General features: G+C 45.2%; 1 protein-coding gene across 6 annotated transcripts in view; it reads left to right on the top strand.

Moving 5' to 3' along the window:
* The window catches only part of TTC7A (tetratricopeptide repeat domain 7A), a 532,144-nt gene that overhangs the window by 75,602 nt on the left and 433,761 nt on the right, over positions 1–22,781 (top strand). For 5 of the 6 annotated variants that reach the window (XM_056568084.1, XM_056568088.1, XM_056568085.1 and 2 more), the window contains 2 exons: positions 9,680–9,810; positions 11,860–11,978. In XM_056568084.1, coding sequence (XP_056424059.1) covers positions 9,680–9,810; positions 11,860–11,978 — 250 coding nt within the window. Of the gene's footprint in view, positions 1–5,546; positions 5,591–9,679; positions 9,811–11,859; positions 11,979–22,781 lie in introns of those variants that run through there. The other variant, XM_056568090.1, reaches the window with a different exon arrangement.

Genomic DNA, 22,781 nt, shown 5'->3' with positions numbered 1-22,781 from the left:
GGACTTCTGAAATGTAAGATCTCTGTTTTATGCTCAATGGGGGGCATTTACTAAGGGGTTTAGTCAGTTTTTTCTGACTATTTTTGGCGCAAAATTGTCGCAATTGCGCCTACCCTATAAATTGTGCGACTTTCCCTAGCAAGAGCTAGAAAGTCAAAAAAAAATTTCCCGCTTAATTTACGCAAGTTTTCAGTTTTGACTTGCAGTGGTCAGGAATTTATTAACTGAGACAGTCGCAGTTGCGCAATAAACTGTCGCAACGGCCATAAAAATTGACTAAATTTACTCCAGCTCCAACATGGAGCAGGAAAAGCTGCTGCCGCCCGGGCTCCGACATACTTTCTCCCCGCTACCCTCACTGCGCTACCGGGACACTGCAGTGATTTATATCCCCCCCTCTCACCTGCCAGCGCCACACAACTCCCATCTGTCTGCTGTTGCAAGACTACAAGTCCCAGCATGGCCTTACAGTGAGGACACGCTGGGAGTTGTAGTCTTGTAGCAGCGGGAGCTGAGCGGCGCGGGCGGGAGACAAGGGGGGGGGGGGGGTAGCGGGGAGGCCGTATGAGGAGCCCGGGCGGGAGACAAGGGGGGTAGCGGGGAGACCGTATGAGGAGCCCGGGCTGTCAGGGCATGCTGGGTGTTGTAGTTTTGCAACAGCTGGAGGGCCACAGTTTGCAGACCACTGGTGTGTGGTCTGTAAACTGTAGTCCTCCAGCTGTTGCAAAACTAAACAGCTGAAGGGGACCGGCGAAGAAGTTCACTTACCCTTCCGAGGCTCCAGCGACGATCGCTGACGGAGATCGTCGCGCGGCACTGTCGCGCGGCAGTGTCGCGCGGCAGTGTCGTGCAGCGCTGGATCCTACGGAAGCCGGTAAGTTGCGCAAGCTTCCCAACCAGGGTGCCTCCAAATGTTGCAAGACTACAACTCCCAGCATGCCTGGACACCCTTTGGCTGTCCGGGCATGCTGGGAGTTGTAGTTTTGCAACAGCTGGAGGCACCTTTGCTGGGAAACACTGGCCTAAAACAGTGTTTCCCAACCAGGGTGCCTCCAGATGTTGCAAGACTACAACTCCCAGCATGCCTGGACAGCCATTGGCTGTCCGGGCATGCTGGGAGTTGTAGTTTTGCAACAGCTGGAGGCACCCTTGTTGGGAAACACTGGCCTAAAACAGTGTTTCCCAACCAGGGTGCCTCCAGATGTTGCAAGACTACAACTCCCAGCATGCCTGGACAGCCATTGGCTGTCCAGGCATGCTGGGAGTTGTAGTTTTGCAACAGCTGGAGGGCCACAGTTTGCAGATCCCTGGTTTGTGGTCTGTAAACTGTAGTCCTCCAGCTGTTGCAAAACTAAACAGCTGAAGGGGACCGGCGAAGAGGTTCACTTACCCTTCCGAGGCTCCAGCGACGATCGCTGTCGGAGATCGTCGCGCGGCAGTGTCGCGCGGCAGTGTCGTGCAGCGCTGGATCCTACGGAAGCCGGTAAGTTGCGCAGGCTTCCCAACCAGGGTGCCTCCAGTTGTTGCAAGACTACAACTCCCAGCATGCCTGGACAGCCTTTGACTGTCCAGGCATGCTGGGGCTTGTAGTTTTGCAACATCTGGAGGCACCCTGGTTGGGAAACACTGTTTTAGGCCAGTGTTTCCCAGCCAGGTTGCCTCCAGATGTTGCAAAACTACAACTCCCAGCATGCCTAGACAGCCTTTGACTGTCCAGGCATGCTGGGACTTGTAGTTTTGCAACATCTGGAGGCACCTTGGTTGGGAAACACTGTTTTATTCCAGTGTTTCCCAGCCAGGTTGCCTCCAGATGTTGCAAAACTACAACTCCCAGCATGCCTAGACAGCCTTTGACTGTCCAGGCATGCTGGGGCTTGTAGTTTTGCAACATCTGGAGGCACCCTGGTTGGGAAACACTGTTTTAGGCCAGTGTTTCCCAGCCAGGTTGCCTCCAGATGTTGCAAAACTACAACTCCCAGCATGCCTAGACAGCCTTTGACTGTCCAGGCATGCTGGGGCTTGTAGTTTTTCAACATCTGGAGGCACCCTGGTTGGGAAACACTGGCCTAAAACAGTGTTTCCCAACCAGGGTGCCTCCAGATGTTGGGAAACACTGGCCTAAAACAGTCACCCTGGTTGGGAAACACTGTTTTAGGCCAGTGTTTCCCAACCAGGGTGCCTCCAGATGTTGCAAGACTACAACTCCCAGCATGCCTGGACAGCCTTTGACTGTCCAGGCATGCTGGGGCTTGTAGTTTTGCAACATCTGGAGGCACCCTGGTTGGGAAACACTGTTTTAGGCCAGTGTTTCCCAGCCAGGTTGCCTCCAGATGTTGCAAAACTACAACTCCCAGCATGCCTAGACAGCCTTTGACTGTCCAGGCATGCTGGGGCTTGTAGTTTTGCAACATCTGGAGGCACCCTGGTTGGGAAACACTGGCCTAAAACAGTGTTTCCCGACCAGGGTGCCTCCAGATGTTGCAAAACTACAAGTCCCAGGTTGGGAAACACTGTGCCCGGCCTCCGCCCCACCTTACTGTAAGGGCATGCTGGGAGTTGTAGTCCTGCAGCTGGGGGCAGGGGACAAGCTTGTCACATTTATTATCACCTGCTCACACATCTCCTGCACCACACAACTACAACTCCCAGCATGTCCTTACTGTAAGGGCATGCTGGCAGTTGTAGTCGTGCGGGGCGGGAGATGTGTGAGCAGGTGATAATAAATGTACTAACCCATTTTTTTGTTTTCTTCTCATTTCAGATCCGTTTATCCTGTGGACTCCTTCGGATTCGGTGGACTACTTCGATGACCAGCGTTTTTCTTTGTTTGATTTTAATAAAATGGTTAACGAGGGCTTGTGGGGGAGTGTTTTTTGTAATAAAAATTTTTTAAAACCTGTTGTGTTTTTTTCTTACTTTACTAGACAGGCTTAGTAGTGGAAGCTGTCTTATAGACAGAGTCCATTACTAACCTGGGCTTAGCGCTAGCCACAAAAACAGCTAGTGCTAACCCCCTATTATTAACCCGGTACCCAACGCCACAGGGGTGCCGGGAAGAGCCGGTACCAACAGGCCTGGAGCGTCAAAAATGGCGCTCCTGGGCCTAGGCGGTAACAGGCTGGCGTTATTTAGGCTGGGGAGGGCCAGTAACAATGGTCCTCGCCCACCCTGGGAACGTCAGGCTGTTACTGTTTGGTTGGTATTTGGCTGAGAATGAAAATAGGGGGGACCCTATGCGTTTTTTTTTTTTTAAATAAATAATTAAATATATTAAAAAAACGCATAGGGTCCCACCATTTTTATTCTCAACCAAATACCAACCAAACAGTAACAGCCTGACGTTACCAGGGTGGGCGAGGACCATTGTTACTGGCCCTCCCCAACCTAAATAACGCCAGCCTGTTACCGCCTAGGCCCAGGAGCGCCATTTTTGACGCTCCGGGCCTGTTGGTACCGGCTCTTCCTGGCACCCCTGTGGTGTTGGGTACCGGGGTAATAATTGGGGGTTAGCGCTAGCTGTTTTTGTGGCTAACGCTAAGCCCGGCTTAGTAATGGACTCAGTCTATAAGACAGCTTCCACTACTAAGCCTGTCTAGTAAAGTAAAATAAAAATAAAACACAACAGGTTTTAAAAAAAATGTATTACAAAAAACACTCCCCCACAAGCCCTCGTTAACCATTTTATTAACATCAAGCAAAGAAAAACGCTGGTCATCGAAGTAGTCCACCGAATCCGAAGGAGTCCACAGGATACACAGATCTGTAGAAGAAGTAACCAAAAAAAAAAAAAGTGTAAGTACATTTAGGGAGAAAAAAACTGTGTTAAAAAAATGTAATAAACACACACACACACACACTAAACGCCGTTTACCACTTCTGAGCCATGACTACAATTTACAGTGATCCCTCAACTTACAATGGCCTCAACATACAATAGTTTCAACAAACAATGGTCTTTTCTGGACCATCGTAAGTTGAAACCAGACTCAACATACAATGCTACAGACAGTCCAGATCTGTAAAACGTGTCAATGGCTGGAAGAACCAACCAATCAAAATGGGCATTCACTGGTAAAACCCCTGTATTACTGAAGTGTATGCACTGACTGGTGTCTGGTATTACATGTTCTGTACACTTTACCTGTATCAGGGTTAGCTGCTCTTTTGGACACCAGGTGAGGGCAACTCCATTACTTGTTTTGGACATTGCCTGTACTGTACAGGACCCCTGAAGAAGCTCCTGTCCTCTACATAGACCAGTGTTTGCCAAGCAGGGTGGCCCCATTTTTTGCAAAACTACAACTCCCAGCATGCCCGGACAGCCTTTGGCTGTCCAGGCATGCTGGGAGTTATAGTTTTGCAACAGCTGGAGGCTCCCTGCTTGGGAAACACTGACATAGACAGTGATTTACAGCTCCCAGCAGATCTTTATTACTTTTATATGTAAGGATTTGCTTTATCTATATCAGTTATCTACTTATTTTTCTTTGTCACTTTTTCCTATTTTTGGATGACATTTTGGTGCCTTTAGAACCAATTACCCTGTTTCCATAGAGTTATGGTCTCAACATACAATGGTTTCAACTTACAATGGTTTTCCTGGAACCAATTAATATTGTAACTTGAGGGACCACTGTAGTTATTGAATTATTTAGATGTGGTGAAAAAGCTAAAAAAAAAACTCAAAAACAAAAGATCCAGAAGGAAACCAGCAGCCAAACCTATTCAGACAGCAGGAAAAAGGAACAGACTATTTTTTCTACTACATGAAGTAAATTTCCCACTTTTGCCTATGTGTGCCAAATTTATTAATGCCGTGCAACAATTTAGTAAATTTGTCGCACATAGTCAAAAATGAAGTAGAAAAAAACAGGGTAAAAAACAGACTACATAGTAAAAGATTAGTAAATGCCCCCCAATAACATTATATTAGTAAGTGGCTTTATTATACTTTTTGACACCAAACACAGGTTGTTTCTTAAGCCAGACAACCCCTTTAAACTTTATTCCCATTAGAACAAACAACATTTGCTTAATAGATGTAAAACAGGTTCAGGTTCAAAATCCACCCCCTTCTTCCTGACTGTTGTAGTATCTCTAGACAAAAAATTTAATCAGATTTATATATGTCAATTAAAGGTTCAATTAGTACCTTTTCCTTTAATGTCTTATATACTGTATGTTCTGATATACAATATTTTAAAGTGCATCTGTTTGGTGAATTGACCAATGCACACTAAACCAGTATTTCCCAACCAGGGTATCCCAGCTGTTGCAAAACTACAACTCCCAGCATGCCCGAACAGCCAACGGCTGTCCATGCATGCTGGAAGTTGTAGTTTTGCAACAGCTAGAGGCACCCTGGTTGGAAAACACTGCCATATACACATAGGGGGAGATTTATCAAAACTTGTGCAGAGGAAAAGCTGCCCAGTTGCCCATAGCAACCAATCAGATCGCTTCTTTCATTTTCCACAAGGCCTCTGCAAAATGAAAGAAGTGATCTGATTGGTTGCTATGGGCAACTAGTCAACAGGTTTTGATAAATCTCCCCCATACTCCTTATTCTCCCTTTTCTCTACATACTTATGTAAGTAGTTTAATGCCTGAAAAGTAGGTTAAAAAGTTCTTTAAAGGGGTACTCCACCCCTTTTCATGTTATTTCCTATCCAAAGGATAGGGGAAAGCATGTCTGATCGCGGGGGTGGGTGGGGGATTGTCCTGCCCGGGATCCCCTCCAGGCTGGCGCTGCAGCGTTATGTCACGTCACGCCTCCTCCATTCATGTCTATGGGGGGGGGGGATTCATGTCTATGGGGGGGGGGGGGGGGGGGGTGATGTCTAGTACACAGCCACACAGAAAGAGAGGGGGGCTCAACCTATCAATAATTGTAATAGGGGTGCTACTGACAGCGAAAGCATATAATATAGCACAACCGGAGAAAAGATCGATTTATAAAGTGCACACCCAAAAAGGAATCAATAAACAGTAAATCTTTATTTCAGAAACAGGCACGTGTATATAGCTGTATGAGACAACAAGGACATCTAAAAACAATTAAAGAGGCTCATAGATGAGCAAAGCACAACATGGGGAGGGGCCATGAACCCCCTTACCCCAAAACCTGTCCTACAATATAATAATTGTGAAAAAAGCTGCTACTCCAAAGTGCACAGTGCAAACAATACATTAAAGTACAATATTATAATACCCAAAGTGCATAGAAAATAATGATCATACAATGAAAAATACAATGGTAGCAAACCACAGACGGAGGAGCAGCTAGATAAAGTGTGCAGGACAGGATAGCCAGGACCCCATGCGTTCCGTCACTCCATGGTGACTTCCTCAGGGGTATTGTGAAGTAGTTTAATGCCTGAAAAATAGATTAAAAAGCTATTTAAAGTGGTACTCCGCCCCTATACATGTTATTTCCTATCCAAAGGATAGGGGATAATATGTCTGATCGCAGGGGGGGGTCCAGCTGCGGGGACCCCTGGGATCTCCAAGCCGGCGCTGCAGCGTTATGTCACGTCACGCCCCATCCATTCATGTCTATGGGAGTGGGGGTGAGGACTAGTACACAGCCATCATGCTTCTTCCCTTAGGCATGAATGGAGGGGGCATGTGTTCGCCAGTCATCTGGCACTGCACGGAGTTCGCTCTGGATGACTGTGGTGCCACAGCAGAGATCGCAGGGGTCCCCAGCGGCCAGACCCCCACTATCAGACATGTTATCCCCTATCCTTTGGATAAGGGATAACATGTCTAGCAGCATAGTACCCCTTTAAATGGTACCTGCCTCCAAACAAAACTTTTAATATATTGTTCCTTATGTAATTATAAGACACTTTGCTATTTACTTGCTGTTAAAAATCTCACCCTTTATATGTTTTTAATCTAATTGGAAAAAGGGCCACTAGGTGGCTCTGTTCTGTTCCCTGCGCAAGTCAAACAGTTAGTTTTGTCTCCTCAAGGCCTGGCAGGAGACCAAACTCAGGAAGTGCGTGCGGGGCATGGGGAGGCACAGCTCTCGCAGGCTTCAGTGACATCACGTCTGCTGGGGAACACCCACTTTCTCCTGCTGACAGCTCTCACAATGGGAGCAAGGGGAAAGGTATGATACACAGCTTTTTAAAGTAAAAAAAAAAAAAAAATAAGGGCAGGAGGGGTGTTAGGAGTAGTTTTGGAATATAATCTTAGTTAGTTTAGAAAATATGGTTTGATGACAGGTACTCTTTAAGTGTCTTGCAGGCAGGGCCAGCGGGTCCGGACCAGCACTCCATTCCCTACATTGTCACAGCCTTTTGATTTGCTACCTGGCCAGCAGCAGCCCTGTGTGTGCACTCTGTGCAAAAAAACTATGGTTTTGGCGCACGTGCAGACTGCACACGCAGGGCTGCTGCTGACCAGGTAGCCTTGTGTGTGAATCAAAAGGCCATGATCATGTAGGGAGAGGCGTGCTGGTCCGGACCCGCTGGCCCTGCCTCCAGGACACTGAAAGGGCTTTTTTTAAAACCAATTTTTCAGGCACTAAACTACTTACAAAAGGTATGTTGAGAAAGGGAAGAATTAGTAGTGGGGGAGATTAATCAAAACCTGTCTAGAGGAGAAGTTGATGAGTTGCCCATAGCAACCAATCAGATCGCTGCTTTCATTTTTCAGAAGCCTTTTCAAAAATGAAAGAGGCGATCTGATTGGTTGCTATGGCCAACTCACCAACTTCTCCTCTGGACAGGTTTTCATAAATCTCCCCCCACAGTAGCCCAGATTTATCAAACTGTGTGAGAGAAAAACTGGAGTGATTTTCCTACAGCAACCAATCACAGCTCAGCTAGCAAGCTCTGGTAAAGTGAAAGCAGAGCTGTGATTGGTCGCTGTGGGAAAATCACTCCTATTTTTTCTCTCACCCAGTTTGATAAATCTGGGCCAGTGTGTATATATGGGTTTAGTTTGCATCGTTCAATTCCCCCATACAGATGGGCTTTAATTTGCAAACAGTACTATCTATGTATATTTACATTAATTACAACAGCGTGGAGAATTGCTGTGGGTTTTGTATGCTGTTTTACCCTGAGAGAAAATAAGAAATGATTGGCTTTCATTATACTGATAAAGTGCATGCTGGAGTTATTACTTCTTGTTTGTGGATGTCTGCCGCCTGGTCGACACTTTTCTATGCAACCACGTCAGCTGAAGAGTTAATCTGCTATTCATACGCACAATAGGAGCAAGCGCTTCTCTCTCTGTCAGTGTTTCCTAACTAGTGCACCTCCAGCTTTTACAAAACTGCAACTCCTAGTATGCCCAGACAGCCAATGGCATGTTGGAAGTTGTAGTTTTGCAACAGCTGGAGGCACTCTGCTTGGGAAACACTGGCCTAATAGAAGGCTGTTCTATAGCTATTGACAGCTGGTATCACAGTTCAGGAAACCACAGCACTCAAGTCCATAGATTAGACTATTATTATTCAAAGTTTAGACATCAGCGGATCACCTATGATCCATGCAATATGCCCACCTTTCGGCCCTCCCAGGGCTTGGTCGCGGCGGATCTGTGGGCAGCAATATAGATAGAAGTGTCATTCTATATACAAAAGCTGTGACTATATTCAGTAATTTAAACCTAAAGTTTATACCAATGTCAATGTATTATGTCTCTCCAATCAGTCTACATTGATGTATAAATATCCAAGTTTATATAAACCCATCAGGCTTCTTTTGTACTGTATTATAAGCAAAAATTATAGGGTACACTATGTGGCAAATATACAATATTAATGGGATTTATGTGGGTGACAACCCTTTTACGGTAGCACCTGCTTGCTCCAGTGTGCGGTACTATTATTTTGTAAATACCACTGGCCGGTATGTCCTGCATCTTTATGCCACATATCTGTCTATGGTCATCATCAGGGATAAGCTATTGCTGTTCTACCTGGGCCTATGTGGCGGTATTATCTGGTTTTCTAGCATTTAAAATGAGAGAGAAATAATGTATGTACAGTATCCATAAATTGTCCTTAAAGGGGTATTCCGCCCACAGACATCTTATCCCCTATCCCAGTGTTTCCCAACCAGTGTGCCTCCAGCTGTTGCAAAACTACAGCTCCCAGCATGCCCGGACAGCCAAAGGCTGTCCGGGCATGCTGGGAGCTGTAGTTTTGCAACAGCTGGAGGCACACTGGTTGGGAAACACTGCCTTATCCAAACACTGCCTTATCCAAACACTGCCTTATCCCCCCCCCCCCCCCCGTGATCTCTGTGCAGCACCCGGCATTCTAAAAAGACCCCCCAGTGATCAGACATCTTATCCCCTATGGATAGGGGATAAGATGTCTGTGGGCAGAGTACCCCTTTAAATATAATGTAAAGATATTGAAAGAGCTTTATTCATCATTCAGTCATCATTACAAGTCATACAATGAATTACAATCACACAAAGCATGACAATGCAATATACAGCACAGGTTCCCTAAGCTATATACACTGTACCACATGGTACGCTAACACTCCGCTCCATCAATATCACGCTAACACTCCGCTCCATCGATATCGAAGAAACACAGTTGAAAAACAACAACATATTACAGCCTGTGATCGGGGAGGGGCATGGGATCAATATATAAATATAATGTAAAGTATTTTATTCTGTTATTGGTTTTATTACCATCCTCCAGGTTTGTCATTAGAGCGTGCGACGGCGACCATTGCCTCCCGCGCCCGTCTGTCTGAGAGAGAAGAAGAAGCTGTCACTTGTTTTGAGAAGGCCAGTTGGATTGCACAAGTCTTCTTACAGGAATTAGACAAGGTGTGTATAGTAACCCCTAGTCAGGATGAGTTGTATATAATTGTTGTTGCTAGAATGTTCTGTTTCCCATCATTGTGAGAGTTGTATTGTGGATGAGAGTCCATGTTGTCTCTTTATTCTGTAGAACAGTGACTTCTACATATACAGGGGCGTAGCTATAGAGGTAGCGGTCGCAATGGGGACCTGGTGCTTAAGGGGGCCCCAAAGCACATCTTCCCCATAAGAGACCAGTATTATAATTGCAGAGAAGGAAGGAAAAAAGACTGTCCCCACTAGGCGCTATCTCCAGAGGAAGAAAGAAAAAGTGAGGAGAATCCTCTTAATCCAATAAAAACTTGTTTATTAAATAAACAAAAAAAATTAAATAACAGACTATATTAAAGCAAGACGCGTTTCGGGTGTTGTACCACCCTTCCTCAGTTGCAGATGAGGTATTATATCTGGCATATGGGACTCTGTTGCAGATTTTGCATCGGGGGCCCAAAGCTACAAGCTACGCCTCTAAACACACACATATATGGGTAGATATATATATATATATATATATATATATACACACACACACATAGGGGGACATTTATTATTATTTGCTTTGGTAAGGCTGGGTTCACATCACGTTTTTCCCTATACAGGACCGCATACGGCTGGGGGGGGAGCTAAAAACTTGCGCTCCCGTATCCTGCTGTATGCGGTCCGGTATGTAATTCATTTCAAGGAGCCGACCGGAGTGAACCGGACGGCTCATTTTTCCCTGTATGCGGTTTTCTACCGGACCTAAAACTGAAGTCAACCACGGTTTTAGGTCCGGTAGAAAACAGCAGATGGGGAAAAATGAGCCGTCCGGTTCACTCCGGTCGGCTCATTGAAAGGAATTACATACGGGACCGCATACAGCAGGATACGGGAGTGCAAGTTTTTAGCTCTCCCCTGCCGTATGTGCTCCCGTATGGGGGAAAACGTGATGTGAACCCAGCCTAAGCAAGTTCTGAAGTCAGTTTTGTTTTTTTTGCTTTAGCTTTGCTTATGTGCTACATATTTATCATCCTATCCCAGGGGGTTAATAAATTTGGAGCACATAAGCAAGACAAAAATGTCGCAGCTGAGACTTTTTTGCGACTTTTTTAATTTGCTCACATACGGAAGTTTTGTACTCCAGGTTAGACCTGGAGCAGATTTGAGACTTTTTGCAAGGGGTTTGCGACTTTTTTTTGCCTACGTGCGACTTTCGCTCATCATACATACCTGACCACTGCAAAGTGAAAACTGAAATTTGCTTAGCTAAGGCCGTTTGTAACTTTTTGCTTACTCACAAAAGTCGCACAAAAAAGAGCTTAGGCGCATGTGCGACTTTTTGTGTGACTTTTGTACACAAACAAACAAAAAAGGCTCTAAATACCTTGATAAATGTCCCCCCATACTGATTTGTGACAAACCCCCATCTGGGCTCCATTTGTACGAAATTTTATCGACAACATTTGAAAACGTTTTGATAAATTTACCATAGCCATAAATAAAACGTGTGCAGGAAATATGGTCGCGGTTTGCATTGATAAACGTGAATCACTTTCTTTAGAAATCGATTTTTGGTTGATGCCTTGTATAGAAAACACTGACCTCTGCTGGCCAATGCTGGAATATCACTATAATTGTACGTCCTGGCAGACGGATGAGATATCTGGAGAGAATGCATGATGGGAAACTGCCCCGATCTGCTGGTGATTTTTTATAACTCAGGGATAACATTAACCCCTTTTTTTACATTGCGGAGAAGTGGACATCATACTGTTCTGAACTATATTTATTTCCTATTGCTTAAATCAGTGTTTCCCAACCTGGGTGCCTTCTGCTATTGCAAAACTACAGCTCCCAGCATGCCCGGACAGCCAATGGTTGGGGAACAGTGACATATATAGTGCCTTTAATGTGGTGATACACTAATCTTTATTCTGTTCGTCCTCTATTGCTATTTATTTCTTTTTTTCTTTTTTAAATGTCATTCAAAAATAAATAAATAAAAACTTTTTTCTTTTGTTCTTGTCTGTTCGATAGAGCATGAACAGTACTCACGCCAAGAGTCCCAAATACAGCACCCCCTGTCATGACTTTGAACTTAGTTATTTCCTGGAAGCAGCGCTGCGCGGAGCGTATGCAGCTCATCTGAAAAGGGGGTAAGTGGTCGGGTTAATGTTATTACAATCCCAACATCTCTAACCATTCATAATAATTGTCTTTACTGTATGGAAGCCTAAACCTGACATGCAGACACAGACAATAAAGGCCAGCACGGGCCGGATGATGACAATATACAGTGGGGCAGAAAAGTATTTAGTCAGCCACCAATTGTGCAATTTCTCCCACTTAAAAAGATGAGAGAGTCCTGTAATTTCCATCATAGGTATACCTCAACTATGAGAGACATAATGAGAAAAAAAAATCCATGAAATCACATTGTCTGATTTTTAAAGAATTTATTTGAAAATGATGGTGGAAAATAAGTACCGTATATACTCGAGTATAGGCCGAGTTTTTCAGCACGATTTTTCGTGCTGAAAACACCCCCCTCGGCTTATACTCGAGTGAACTCCCCCACCCGCAGTGGTCTTCAACCTGCGGACCTCCAGAGGTTTCAAAACTACAACTCACAGCAAGCCCGGGCAGCCATCGGCTGTCCGGGCTTGCTGGGAGTTGTAGTTTTGAAACCTCCGGAGGTCCGCAGGTTGAAGACCACTGCGGCCTTCAACATCATCCAGCCCCCTCTCACCCCCTTTAGTTCTGAGTACTCACCTCCGCTCGGCGCTGGTCCGGTCCTGCAGGACTGTCCGGTGAGGAGGTGGTCCGGTGGGATAGTGGTTCCGGGCTGCTATCTTCACCGGGGAGGCCTCTTCTAAGCGCTTCGGGCCCGGCCTCAGAATAGTCACGTTGCCGTGACAACGACGCAGAGGTGCGTTCATTGCGAACGTAATTCTGCATCATTGCCAAGGCAACGGCTCTATTCCGGGCCGGAAGCGCGGAGAAGAGGCGCCCCCGGTGAAGATAGCAGCCCGGACCACCTCCCCACCGGACCACCTCCTCACCGGACAGTCCTGCAGGACCGGACCAGCGCCGAGCGGAGGTGAGTACTCAGAACTAAAGGGGGTGAGAGGGGGGCTGGATGATGTTGAAGGCCGCAGTGGTCTTCAACCTGCGGACCTCCGGAGGTTTCAAAACTACAACTCCCAGCAAGCCCGGACAGCCGATGGCTGCCCGGGCTTGCTGGGAGTTGTAGTTTTGAAACCTCTGGAGGTCCGCAGGTTGAAGACCACTGAGGGCGAATGATGAGAAGAGGATGATGAAGGGGGGGTGTGGGGATGATGAAGGGGGGGGGGGGGGTGGGATGATAAGGGGATGATGAAGGGGGGGGGGGGGGGTGGGATGATAAGGGGATGATGAAGGGGGGATGTGTGGGATGATAAGGGGATGATGAAGGGGGGATGTGTGGGATGATAAGGGGATGATGAAGGGGGGATGTGTGGGATGATAAGGGGATGATGAAGGGGGGATGTGTGGGATGATAAGGGGATGATGAAGGGGGGATGTGTGGGATGATGACAAGGGGATGATGATGAGGATGTTAATGACGGGTCTGGATGATGACAGGGGGGGATGAGGTATTTCCCACCCTAGGCTTATACTCGAGTCAATAACTTTTCCTGGGATTTTGGGTTAAAATTAGGGGTCTCGGCTTATACTCGGGTCGGCTTATACTCGAGTATATACGGTATTTGGTCAATAACAAAAGTTAATCTCAATACTTTGTTATATACCCTTTGTTAGCTATGACAGAGGTCAAACGTTTCCTGTAAGTCTTCACAAGGTTTTCACACACTGTTGCTGGTATTTTGGCCCATTCCTCCATGCAGATCTCCTCTAGATCTGTGATGTTTTGGAGGCTGTCGCTGGTCAACATGGACTTTCAACTCCCTCCAAAGGCTTTCAATGGGGTTGAGATCTGAAGACTGGCTAAGCCACTCCAGGACCTTGAAATGCTTCTTACGAAGCCACTCCTTTGTTGCCCGAGGGGTGTGTTTGGGATCATTGTCATGCTGAAAGATCCAGCCACGTTTTATCTTCAATGCCCTTGCTGATGGAAGGAGGTTTTCACTCAAAATCTCACAATACATGGCTCCGTTCATTCTTTCCTTTACACAAATCAGTCGTCTTGGTCCCTTAGCAGAAAAACCGCTCCAAAGCATGATGTTTCCACCCCCATGCTTCACAGTAGGTATGATGTTCTTTGGATGCAACCACAGCATTCTTTCTCCTCCAAACACGATGAGTTGAAGTAACAAAAAGTTACTTTGGTCCCAGCCCTCTGCAGGTCATTCACTAAGTCCCCCCCGTGTGGTTCTGGGATTTTTGCTCACCGTTCTTGTGATCATTTTGACACCATGGGGGGAGATTTTGCGTGGAGCCCCAGATCGAGGGAGTTTATCAGTGGTGTTGTATGTCTTCCATTTTCTAATAATTGCTCCCACAGTTGATTTCTTCACACCAAGCTGCTTGTCTATTGCAGATTCCCAGCCTGGTGCAGGTCTACAATTTTGTTTCTGGTGTCCTTCGACAGCTCTTTGGTCTTGGCCATAGTGGAGTTTGTGTGACTGTTTGAGGTTGTGGACAGGTGTCTTTTATACTGATAACAAGTTCAAACAGGTGCCATTAATACAGGTAATGAGTGGAGGACAGAGGAGACTCTTAAAGAAGAAGTTACAGGTCTGTGAGAGCTAGAAATCTTGCTTGTTTGTAGATGACCAAATACTTACCATATAGACTCTAGTATAAGCCGTTCCGAATATAAGCCGAGGCCCCTAATTTCACCCCAAAAACCTTGGACAAGTTATTGACTCGACTATAAGCCTAGGGTGGTAAATACATCATCCCCCCTGTCATCATCCAGACCCCCGTCATTAACACCCCCGTCATCATCACCCCCGTCATCATCACCCCCGTTATTATCTCCCTCATCATCATCACCCTGTCATTATCACCCTGTCATTATCACCCTGTCATCATCACCACGTCATCATCACCCTGTCATTATCACCCTCGTCATCATCCCCCTCGTCATCCCCCCCCCCCTTCAACATCACCGTCTGTCCCCTTCGTCATCATCCAGACCCCCCTTTTGTTTTCTACTCACCTCCCCAGTTGTTGCTTTCTCGGTGGGAAGGAAGGGTGCTTTCTCGGTGGGAAGGGCCGGCCATGGACTAGTGACGTTGCGTTGACAACGACGCGCAGGGACGTCCGTGCGTGTCCGTGACATCCCTGCGCATGAACGTCCCTGCGCGGTGGCGTCAATGCAGCGTCACTAGTTCATGGCCGGCCCGGAGAGGAGAAGAGGGCCTCGCAGTGAAGATGGATAGCCCGGAATGACTAACCCTCCCCACCGGACGGTCCCTGCAGCATAGATGGACGAAGATGGATGGCCTGGCCCATCCCCTCACAGCTAAGCCAGAAGCGTTTTTTTGTTCACTCGATTATAAGCCGAGGGGGTCGTTTTCCACATGAAAAATCATGCTGAAAAACTCTGCTTATACTCAAGAATATACAGTATTTTCCACCATAATTTGCAAATAAATTCTTAAAAAATCAGATAATGTGATTTTATGTATTTTTTTTCTCATTCTGTCTCTCATAGTTGAGGTATACCTATGATGAAAATTACAGGACTCTCATCTTTTTAAGTGGGAGAACTTGCACAATTGGTGGCTGACTAAATACCTTTTTGCCCCACTGTATGTAGTATATAACAATAGACAAAAACAAAAAAGTAATAGCACCCATAAGAGGAGGCAGTCTAAAGCAGAATCCCTTAGACAGAAAAGTCTATTGGATAATAGAATTAAAAACTCGGTACCCAAAGGGACTTAACCAGAGACAGGATGTAATATTTTATTATTGAATATTACAGTAATATAAGGGGCATATATACATGCATAGAAAATACATAAATAAAATATAAATATGTAATTCTCCTTGATATATCATGTATTTTATATTGAATGAAAATGGGAAGTCGATTTTTGGTTATATCAGTTACTATGGCAGAGAAGAAGGAGTTAACTCCCATGGGTTAATCCCCAGGTGGATGGACTCCGCCTCTTCCTCCATAAAAAGGATTCACAAATGTTTGTTCTTTGTGTGACATACTGTGACCGAAACGCGTCACCTGTTCACCATGTTGGCTAATTGCTGAATAAAAAGACACGTATTGGATGGAGACTGCGCTGGACTGCGCAGTGTTGCCCAGAGTGCCTCCAGCTGTTGCAAAGCTTCAACTTCCAGCATGTCTGGAATGCCTGGAGCCACAGACATGCTGGGAGTTGTAATTTTGCAACAGCTGGGGGCACCCCTGTTTTCTAGGGTGCTGTAGACTATCTCTGCATAAAAAAAAACGCCTTTTGTATATCAATGGGAACTGTGTATTTCTTTGTTTTCTCTGCAAAGCTTCCTAGAATGCATTGCTTACCATCCGTCAGCTGTATATCACAGCCCTCCCACTGCATTCCTGCTGCTTCCCCAACATTTCTCTTCAGAGCAGTACCTGCTGTACTCATTACCTGTCTGTTCCTCTACTTGTTGGGATTGGATATATGTTTTTACTAACAATAATACTCATCCATTTGCTGAAATGCAATAATCGGACCTTATTTGTCCTTTTACTGCTGTGACCTTTAGACTTGGCAGCAGTTTCACCGTGTATGTGTATATGAGAGGGAAACGGTGATGTAGCTGTACGCGCTGGTCAGAGGTGATGACATCACTCAGGAGGCGGGGGTTGGGGTTAAAGACCAGATCCAGCCACGCCTTCTGAGACAGCATAGGATAATGCCTCATCTCGGAAGAGGAAGGAGCTGCAGAGACAACACCACACTGACAATGATAGAACTACACAACTTTTTGTCACAGTTATTTTTAAAGCAAAAACATGCTGAAGCCAGTAAGGCAAAAGAAGCATGATATCCTGAGAAGACTTGTGAAACAATGTAGGTTTTTTGTTTGATAACTCTTATTCCTTATTTCAACTATATAATGCACTGGCCATGTAGCTGTGGTGACCAAATTAACAAAGAACCATTGTCATTTAGTCGTTTGTTTTTCTTATTCACAATGACCTTTACTTTTATTAGACATTTCATAAAATTCCATTCCACTGGCAGTATCTGGCGGCACATGACTAAAGTTCAGCAGGATGCCTGATAAAATGTGTCATTTGGAATATGTAGCTGTCTAAAATTATTAAAGGGGTTATCCAGGAAAAAACTTTTTTTTTATATATCAACTGGCTCCAGAAAGTTAAGCAGATTTGTAAATTTCTTCTATTAAAAAAATCTTAATCCTTTCAGTACTTATGAGCTTCTGAAGTTAAGGTTGTTCTTTTCTGTCTAAGTCCTCTCTGATGACACGTGTCTCGGGAACCGCCCAGTTTAGAAGCAAATCCCTATAGCAAACCTCTTCTAAACTGGGCGGTTCCCGTTGTAATCACTGCTGTAAAAACAACCGCCCCTCACAATCACAATATGTCAGAGTAGATTTTTCCCCCATTCGATCTCACATATCATTTTTCTTTTTGTTCTGCAATACACTGAGTGGTAAAATGAAGTGTGCTATTTAAAAGTAATTTTTTTGGCAAAAAAAATAAAACTAAATCAATAAATAAAGCCCTCATATGGTTGTCGACAGAAAATAAAAAATGTATGGCTCTTAAAGGGGTACTCCAGTGGAAAACAATTTTTTTTAAATCAACTGGTGCCAGAAAGTTATACAGATTTGTAAATTACTTTTATTTAAAAAATCTTAATCCTTCCTGTACTTATTAGCTGCTGTATGCTCCAGAGGAAGTTGTGTAGTTCTTTCCCTTCTGACCCCTGTGCTCTCTGTTGACACCTCTGTTCATATCAGGAACTGTCCAGAGTACAAGAAAATGTACAAGCAACCTGTTCTGTCAGGTTCCTGACATGGACACAGGTGTCAGCAGAGAGCAATGTGGTCAGACTAAAAAGAACAACTGAACTTCCTGTGAAGCATACAGCAGCTTATAAGTACTGGAAGGATTAATATTAGAGATGAGCGAACTTACAGTAAATTTGATTTGTCACGAACTTCTCGGCTCGGCGGTCACTGACTTTTTCTGCATAAATTAATTCAGCTTTCAGGTGCTCCGGTGGGCTGAAAAAGGTGGATACAGTCCTAGGAGAGTCTTTCCTAGGACTGTATCCACCTTTTCCAGCCCACCGGAGCACCTGAAGGCTGAAATAATTTATGCAGGAAAAGTCATCAACTGCCGAGCAGAGAAGTTCGTGACGAATCGAATTTACGGTAAGTTCGCTCATCTCTAATTAATATTTTTTTTATAGAGGTAATTTACAAATCTGTTTAACTTTCTAGCACCAGTTCATTTGAAAAAATAATAATAATTGTTTTCCACTGGAATACCCCTTCTAAAAGGAAAAAGCCCAAAATGCCATTGCTAAAAATCTCTGCAGTGGGTGTACAATTCCTGAATGAGACAATTCCTGATAACTACTTCTTGAATGAGAAATCTAGTGATACATTTCCTGATCTATTGCTACATAAGAAGTTGCTGTTTAGCATTTTAGGAAAGCAGGATGACAACCCATAAGAGAGCTGTAATCTGATTGTTGCTCTCACACAGCTTTCCCAGAAACCTAAAAGGTGCAGAGAAATATTGAGAAATTTACAGAAGATATATTGTTTATTGGTGATTGGTTATTTTAGTTGATCCGTCCATACCCAAGTTGTACATAGCAGAGTATACGCAACACTACATGAAATACCTTTTCTGTCTTTAATTACATTTAATCCATGAATCACAGGATGGGAGGAATTACAAGTGTTCCATGAATCAGGGGGTGAGTGAGTCAGAAGGGTTTACAAAATGTGCTGGGATTTTATCACGGTGTCTGAGAAGAAAATGGGCTTTTCTCAGTTAAAGGAGTACTCTGGTGGAAAAATTTATTTATTTTTTAAATCAACTGGTGCCAGAAAGTTAAACAGATTTGAAAATTACTTCTATTAAAAAATCTTAATCCTTCCAGTACTTATTAGCTGCTGAATACTACAGAGGAAATTCTTTCTTTTTGGAACACAGAGCTCTCTGCTGACATCACGAGCACAGTGCTCTCTGCTGACATCTCTGTTCATTTTAGGAACTGTCCAGAGCAGCATGTTTGCTATGGGGATTTTCTCCTACTCTGGACAGTTCTTAAAATGAACAGAGATGTCAGCAGAGAGCGCTGTGTTCCAAAAAGAAAATAATTTCCTCTGTAGTATTCAGCAGTTAATAAGAACTGGAAGGATTAAGATTTTTTAATAGAAGTAATTTACAAATCTGTTCAACTTTCTGGCACCAGTTGATTTAAAAAGAAAAAGTTTTCCACCGGAGTACCCCTTTAACAAAATATAATGGTTCACATGTAGACATAATCTGGATCTTAAAAGAAATAGGATGTGCAAAGCAGCTCATACTTTTCCGGGTAGCTTTGCCTTAAAGGGGTATTCTGGCCAAAGACATCTTATCCCCTATCCTATAAGATGTCTGATCGCGGGGGATACATACATCATATCCATCATATCCCCTATCCTTTGGATAGGGGATAAGATGTCTTTGGCCAGAATACCCCTTTAAAGTCATAGAACTTGGGAATGTATGTGAAGCCAGAAATCTCTCCAAAGGATAGAAAACCCAGATGTTGTATCAGGGTTATTGCTCCTTACAAGTACTGAGCAGGGTGTTGACTGGCTGCAGAGAGGCCTGTTATCGTGGGGCAAAAGGGGTAATGTTTCTTTTTAGGGAGAGCATCCTAAAAGATATTTAAAGGGGTACTCCGCTGTTAGAGATCTTATCCCCTAGGATAGGGAATAAGATGTCTGATCACGGGGGACCCGCCGCTGGGGATCCCCCCTGCAGCAGCCTGGTACCTCAGCAACCCGGAGCTAAGTTTTCTCCGAGGCTGATGACGGGCGGTGCAGGGGACGGGGTGTTGTGACGTCATTGCCCGTCCCCTGGTGACGTCATGCCCCACCCCCTCACTACAAGTCTATGGGAGGGGACATGATGCCTCTTCCATAGACTTGCATGGGGGGGTGTACGTGATGTCACGAGGGGAGGGGCTGTGACGTCATAATGCCCCGTCCTCTGCACCGCCCGTCATCAGCCTCAGAGAAAACTCCGGGCTGCTGAGGTACCAGGCTGCTGCACGTGGGATCTCGTGGGTTCCCCCGCGATCAGATAAGATGTCTAACAGATGAGTACCCCTGTTATGATGTCATGGCATGACATCACTAGGGGGCGTGTGCATGATGTCACGACCCCCATTGTACACACCCAGCGTTCGGAACAAAATGTTCCGGGCACTGCTGCAGTGGAGTACCCCTTTAAGCACGTAGCCATATTACATCATGTGTTGTTAGTACTAGACATCCTTACAAGTCTATGGACCCATACTGTACATTATGTCTCTTGGATTTTGAATAGTATTGTGTTACATGGGGCTTGAGAAGGGCAGACTGGCTCTAAAAAAAAATCATGAAAAATAACCAATACTAACCTCAACAGTCCCCCACTGCTGCCCCACTGATCACTACTTTCTGGTCCCCATCTTGAAACCTGATTGGGGCAACATTTCAAAAGTTTGTTTAAATGATAGTAACTCTTTAACCGAGAACTTATAAAAACGTATCCCTTATCCAAAGGATAGGGGATAAGTGTCAGATTGCCAGGGAGGGGTCACAGCGCCCCGGCTGTCCTCCAGAGTGGGGCATGTCGACCACAGCACGAAGCTGTGACTGACCCACCTCCTACATGCAGCTCTATGGGAGATCCGGAGTGCTGCACTTGGTAATCTCCAGCTTTGCCATAGAGCTACATAGAGGGGGCATGTTGGCCGCAGCTTCGTGCTGTGGTTGACACCGTTCTTTTCATGCAGAGAGCGGGGGTGCATGACGGAAGACCGTTGGGGGGTCCCAGCGGTCGGACCACCCCTCCCCCCACCAAGCCCCCCCCCCCCACCGATCTGAAACTTATCCCCTATCCTTAGGTAGGGGAACCCCTTTATATATCAATATACAACATATAGCAACATAAGAAAGGACAAAGTAATAGGAGTAATCGGCAAAGCATTTAGGTACAAGGCTTACAAGTCAGTTGTGATGAGGAAATGGGCTGAAGCAGAAATGAAATCACATAATACATTCTTGTAGTGGGATATGTAATCACATAAGGCTTTCTTTATTGTTACTGATGTATCCAGTATGGCTGACGGGAAGGTAGCTACTATCTAAAGTAAGGTAGTTCACAAGAGTTACCAGCTATTTACAGCAGGCCAGTTTTCCGTTTTGTCAGGAAGTCCGCTTTAAGAATATATTATATATATAAAAATAGAAGCTGCTGACCCTTACATTGAACTCCACTCCACACTGCTGTCACTTTCTTATCCCAACATTTTACAATGTAGAAATATCTTATGTAGTATTGATGCATGTTCCTTCCTTCCCTCCCAAACTTAAAGGGGTACTCCGGTGAAAACCTTTTTTCTTTTAAATCAACTGGTGGCAGAAAGTTAAACATATTTGTAAATTACTTCTATTAAAAAATCTTAATCCTTCCTGTACTTATTAGCTGCTGAATACTACGAAGGAAATTCTTTTCTTTTTGGAATGCTCTCTGATGACATCACGAGCACAGTTCTCTCTGCTGACGTTATTATTATAATAATAATAATAATAATAATAACGCTTTATTTATTGTTGTCCTTAGTGGTATTTGAACCCAAGTCCCCAGCACTGCAAGGCTTCAGTGCTAACCACTGAGCCACCATGCTGCCCTTAGCATACAGCTGCTATGCATGGTTGCTAAAATGGACAGAGATGTCAGCAGAGAGCACTGTGCTCGTGATGTCATCAGTGTTCCAAAAAGAAAGGAATTTCCTTTGTAGCATTCAGCAGCTAATAAGTACTGGAAGGATTAAGATTTTTTAATAGAAGTAATTTACAAATATGTTTAACTTTCTGCCACCAGTTGAAAGAAAAAAGAAAAAAGAAAAAAGGTTTTCACCGGAGTACCCCTTTAACCCCTTAAGGACCACGGACGTATAAGTACGTCCCTGCGCCCTGGGCGGGTTGCGAAACCGGACGCCTGCTGAAATCATTCAGCAGGCGTCCCAGGCAAACGCCGAGGGGGGTTCCGGGATCCCCACATGTCGATGATCGCCGCAAATCGCAAGTGAATTCACACTTGCGATTTGCGCGATTCCGGGTCATTATGGGTCTATGGTGACCCGGTGACCCGGAATATAAGGGGGATCGCGGGTGTCTAAGACACCCACAATTCCCCTGAAGAGATAGGAGTGACGTGACCACCAATAGCAGATCGGGGGCGGGGGGGTTAACTTTCGTTTTCCCCGTTCTGCCCACCCACAATAGGTGGGGCAGAACGGGGAAACGACAGAGGACCGGTGCCGGAGTCCACTTACCGATCTGCGGAGGCTGCAGTGACGATCGGCGTCGGAGATCGGCGGGCGGCGATGTCGTGCAACAAGCTCCCTGGATCCGACGGAAGCCGGTAAGTTGCCTAGCAACATCTGGAGGGCTGCAGTCCGAGACCACTAGACAGCTGTTTGGGCATGCTGGGAGTTGTAGTTTTGCAACAGCTGGAGGGCTACAGTTTGAGACCACTATATGGTAGTCTCTGAACTATAGCCCTCCAGATCTTGCAAAACTACAACTCCTAGCATGCCCACACAACTGTTTGCTGTCTGGGCATGCTGAGATTTGTAGTTTTGCAGCATCTGGAGGGCCACAGTTTGCAGTGGTCTCTAAACTGTAGCTCTCCAGATGTTGCAAAACTGCAAATCCCAGCATGCTGGGAGTTGTAGTTGCGATCCCACCAGCTGTTGCATAACTACATCTCCCAG

This window comes from Hyla sarda, chromosome 3 (genome assembly GCF_029499605.1).
Source record: "Hyla sarda isolate aHylSar1 chromosome 3, aHylSar1.hap1, whole genome shotgun sequence".
Taxonomy (NCBI): domain Eukaryota; kingdom Metazoa; phylum Chordata; class Amphibia; order Anura; family Hylidae; genus Hyla; species Hyla sarda.
The sequence above is the reverse complement of the archived record's forward strand: the minus strand, read 5'-3'. Positions and strand labels throughout refer to the sequence as shown.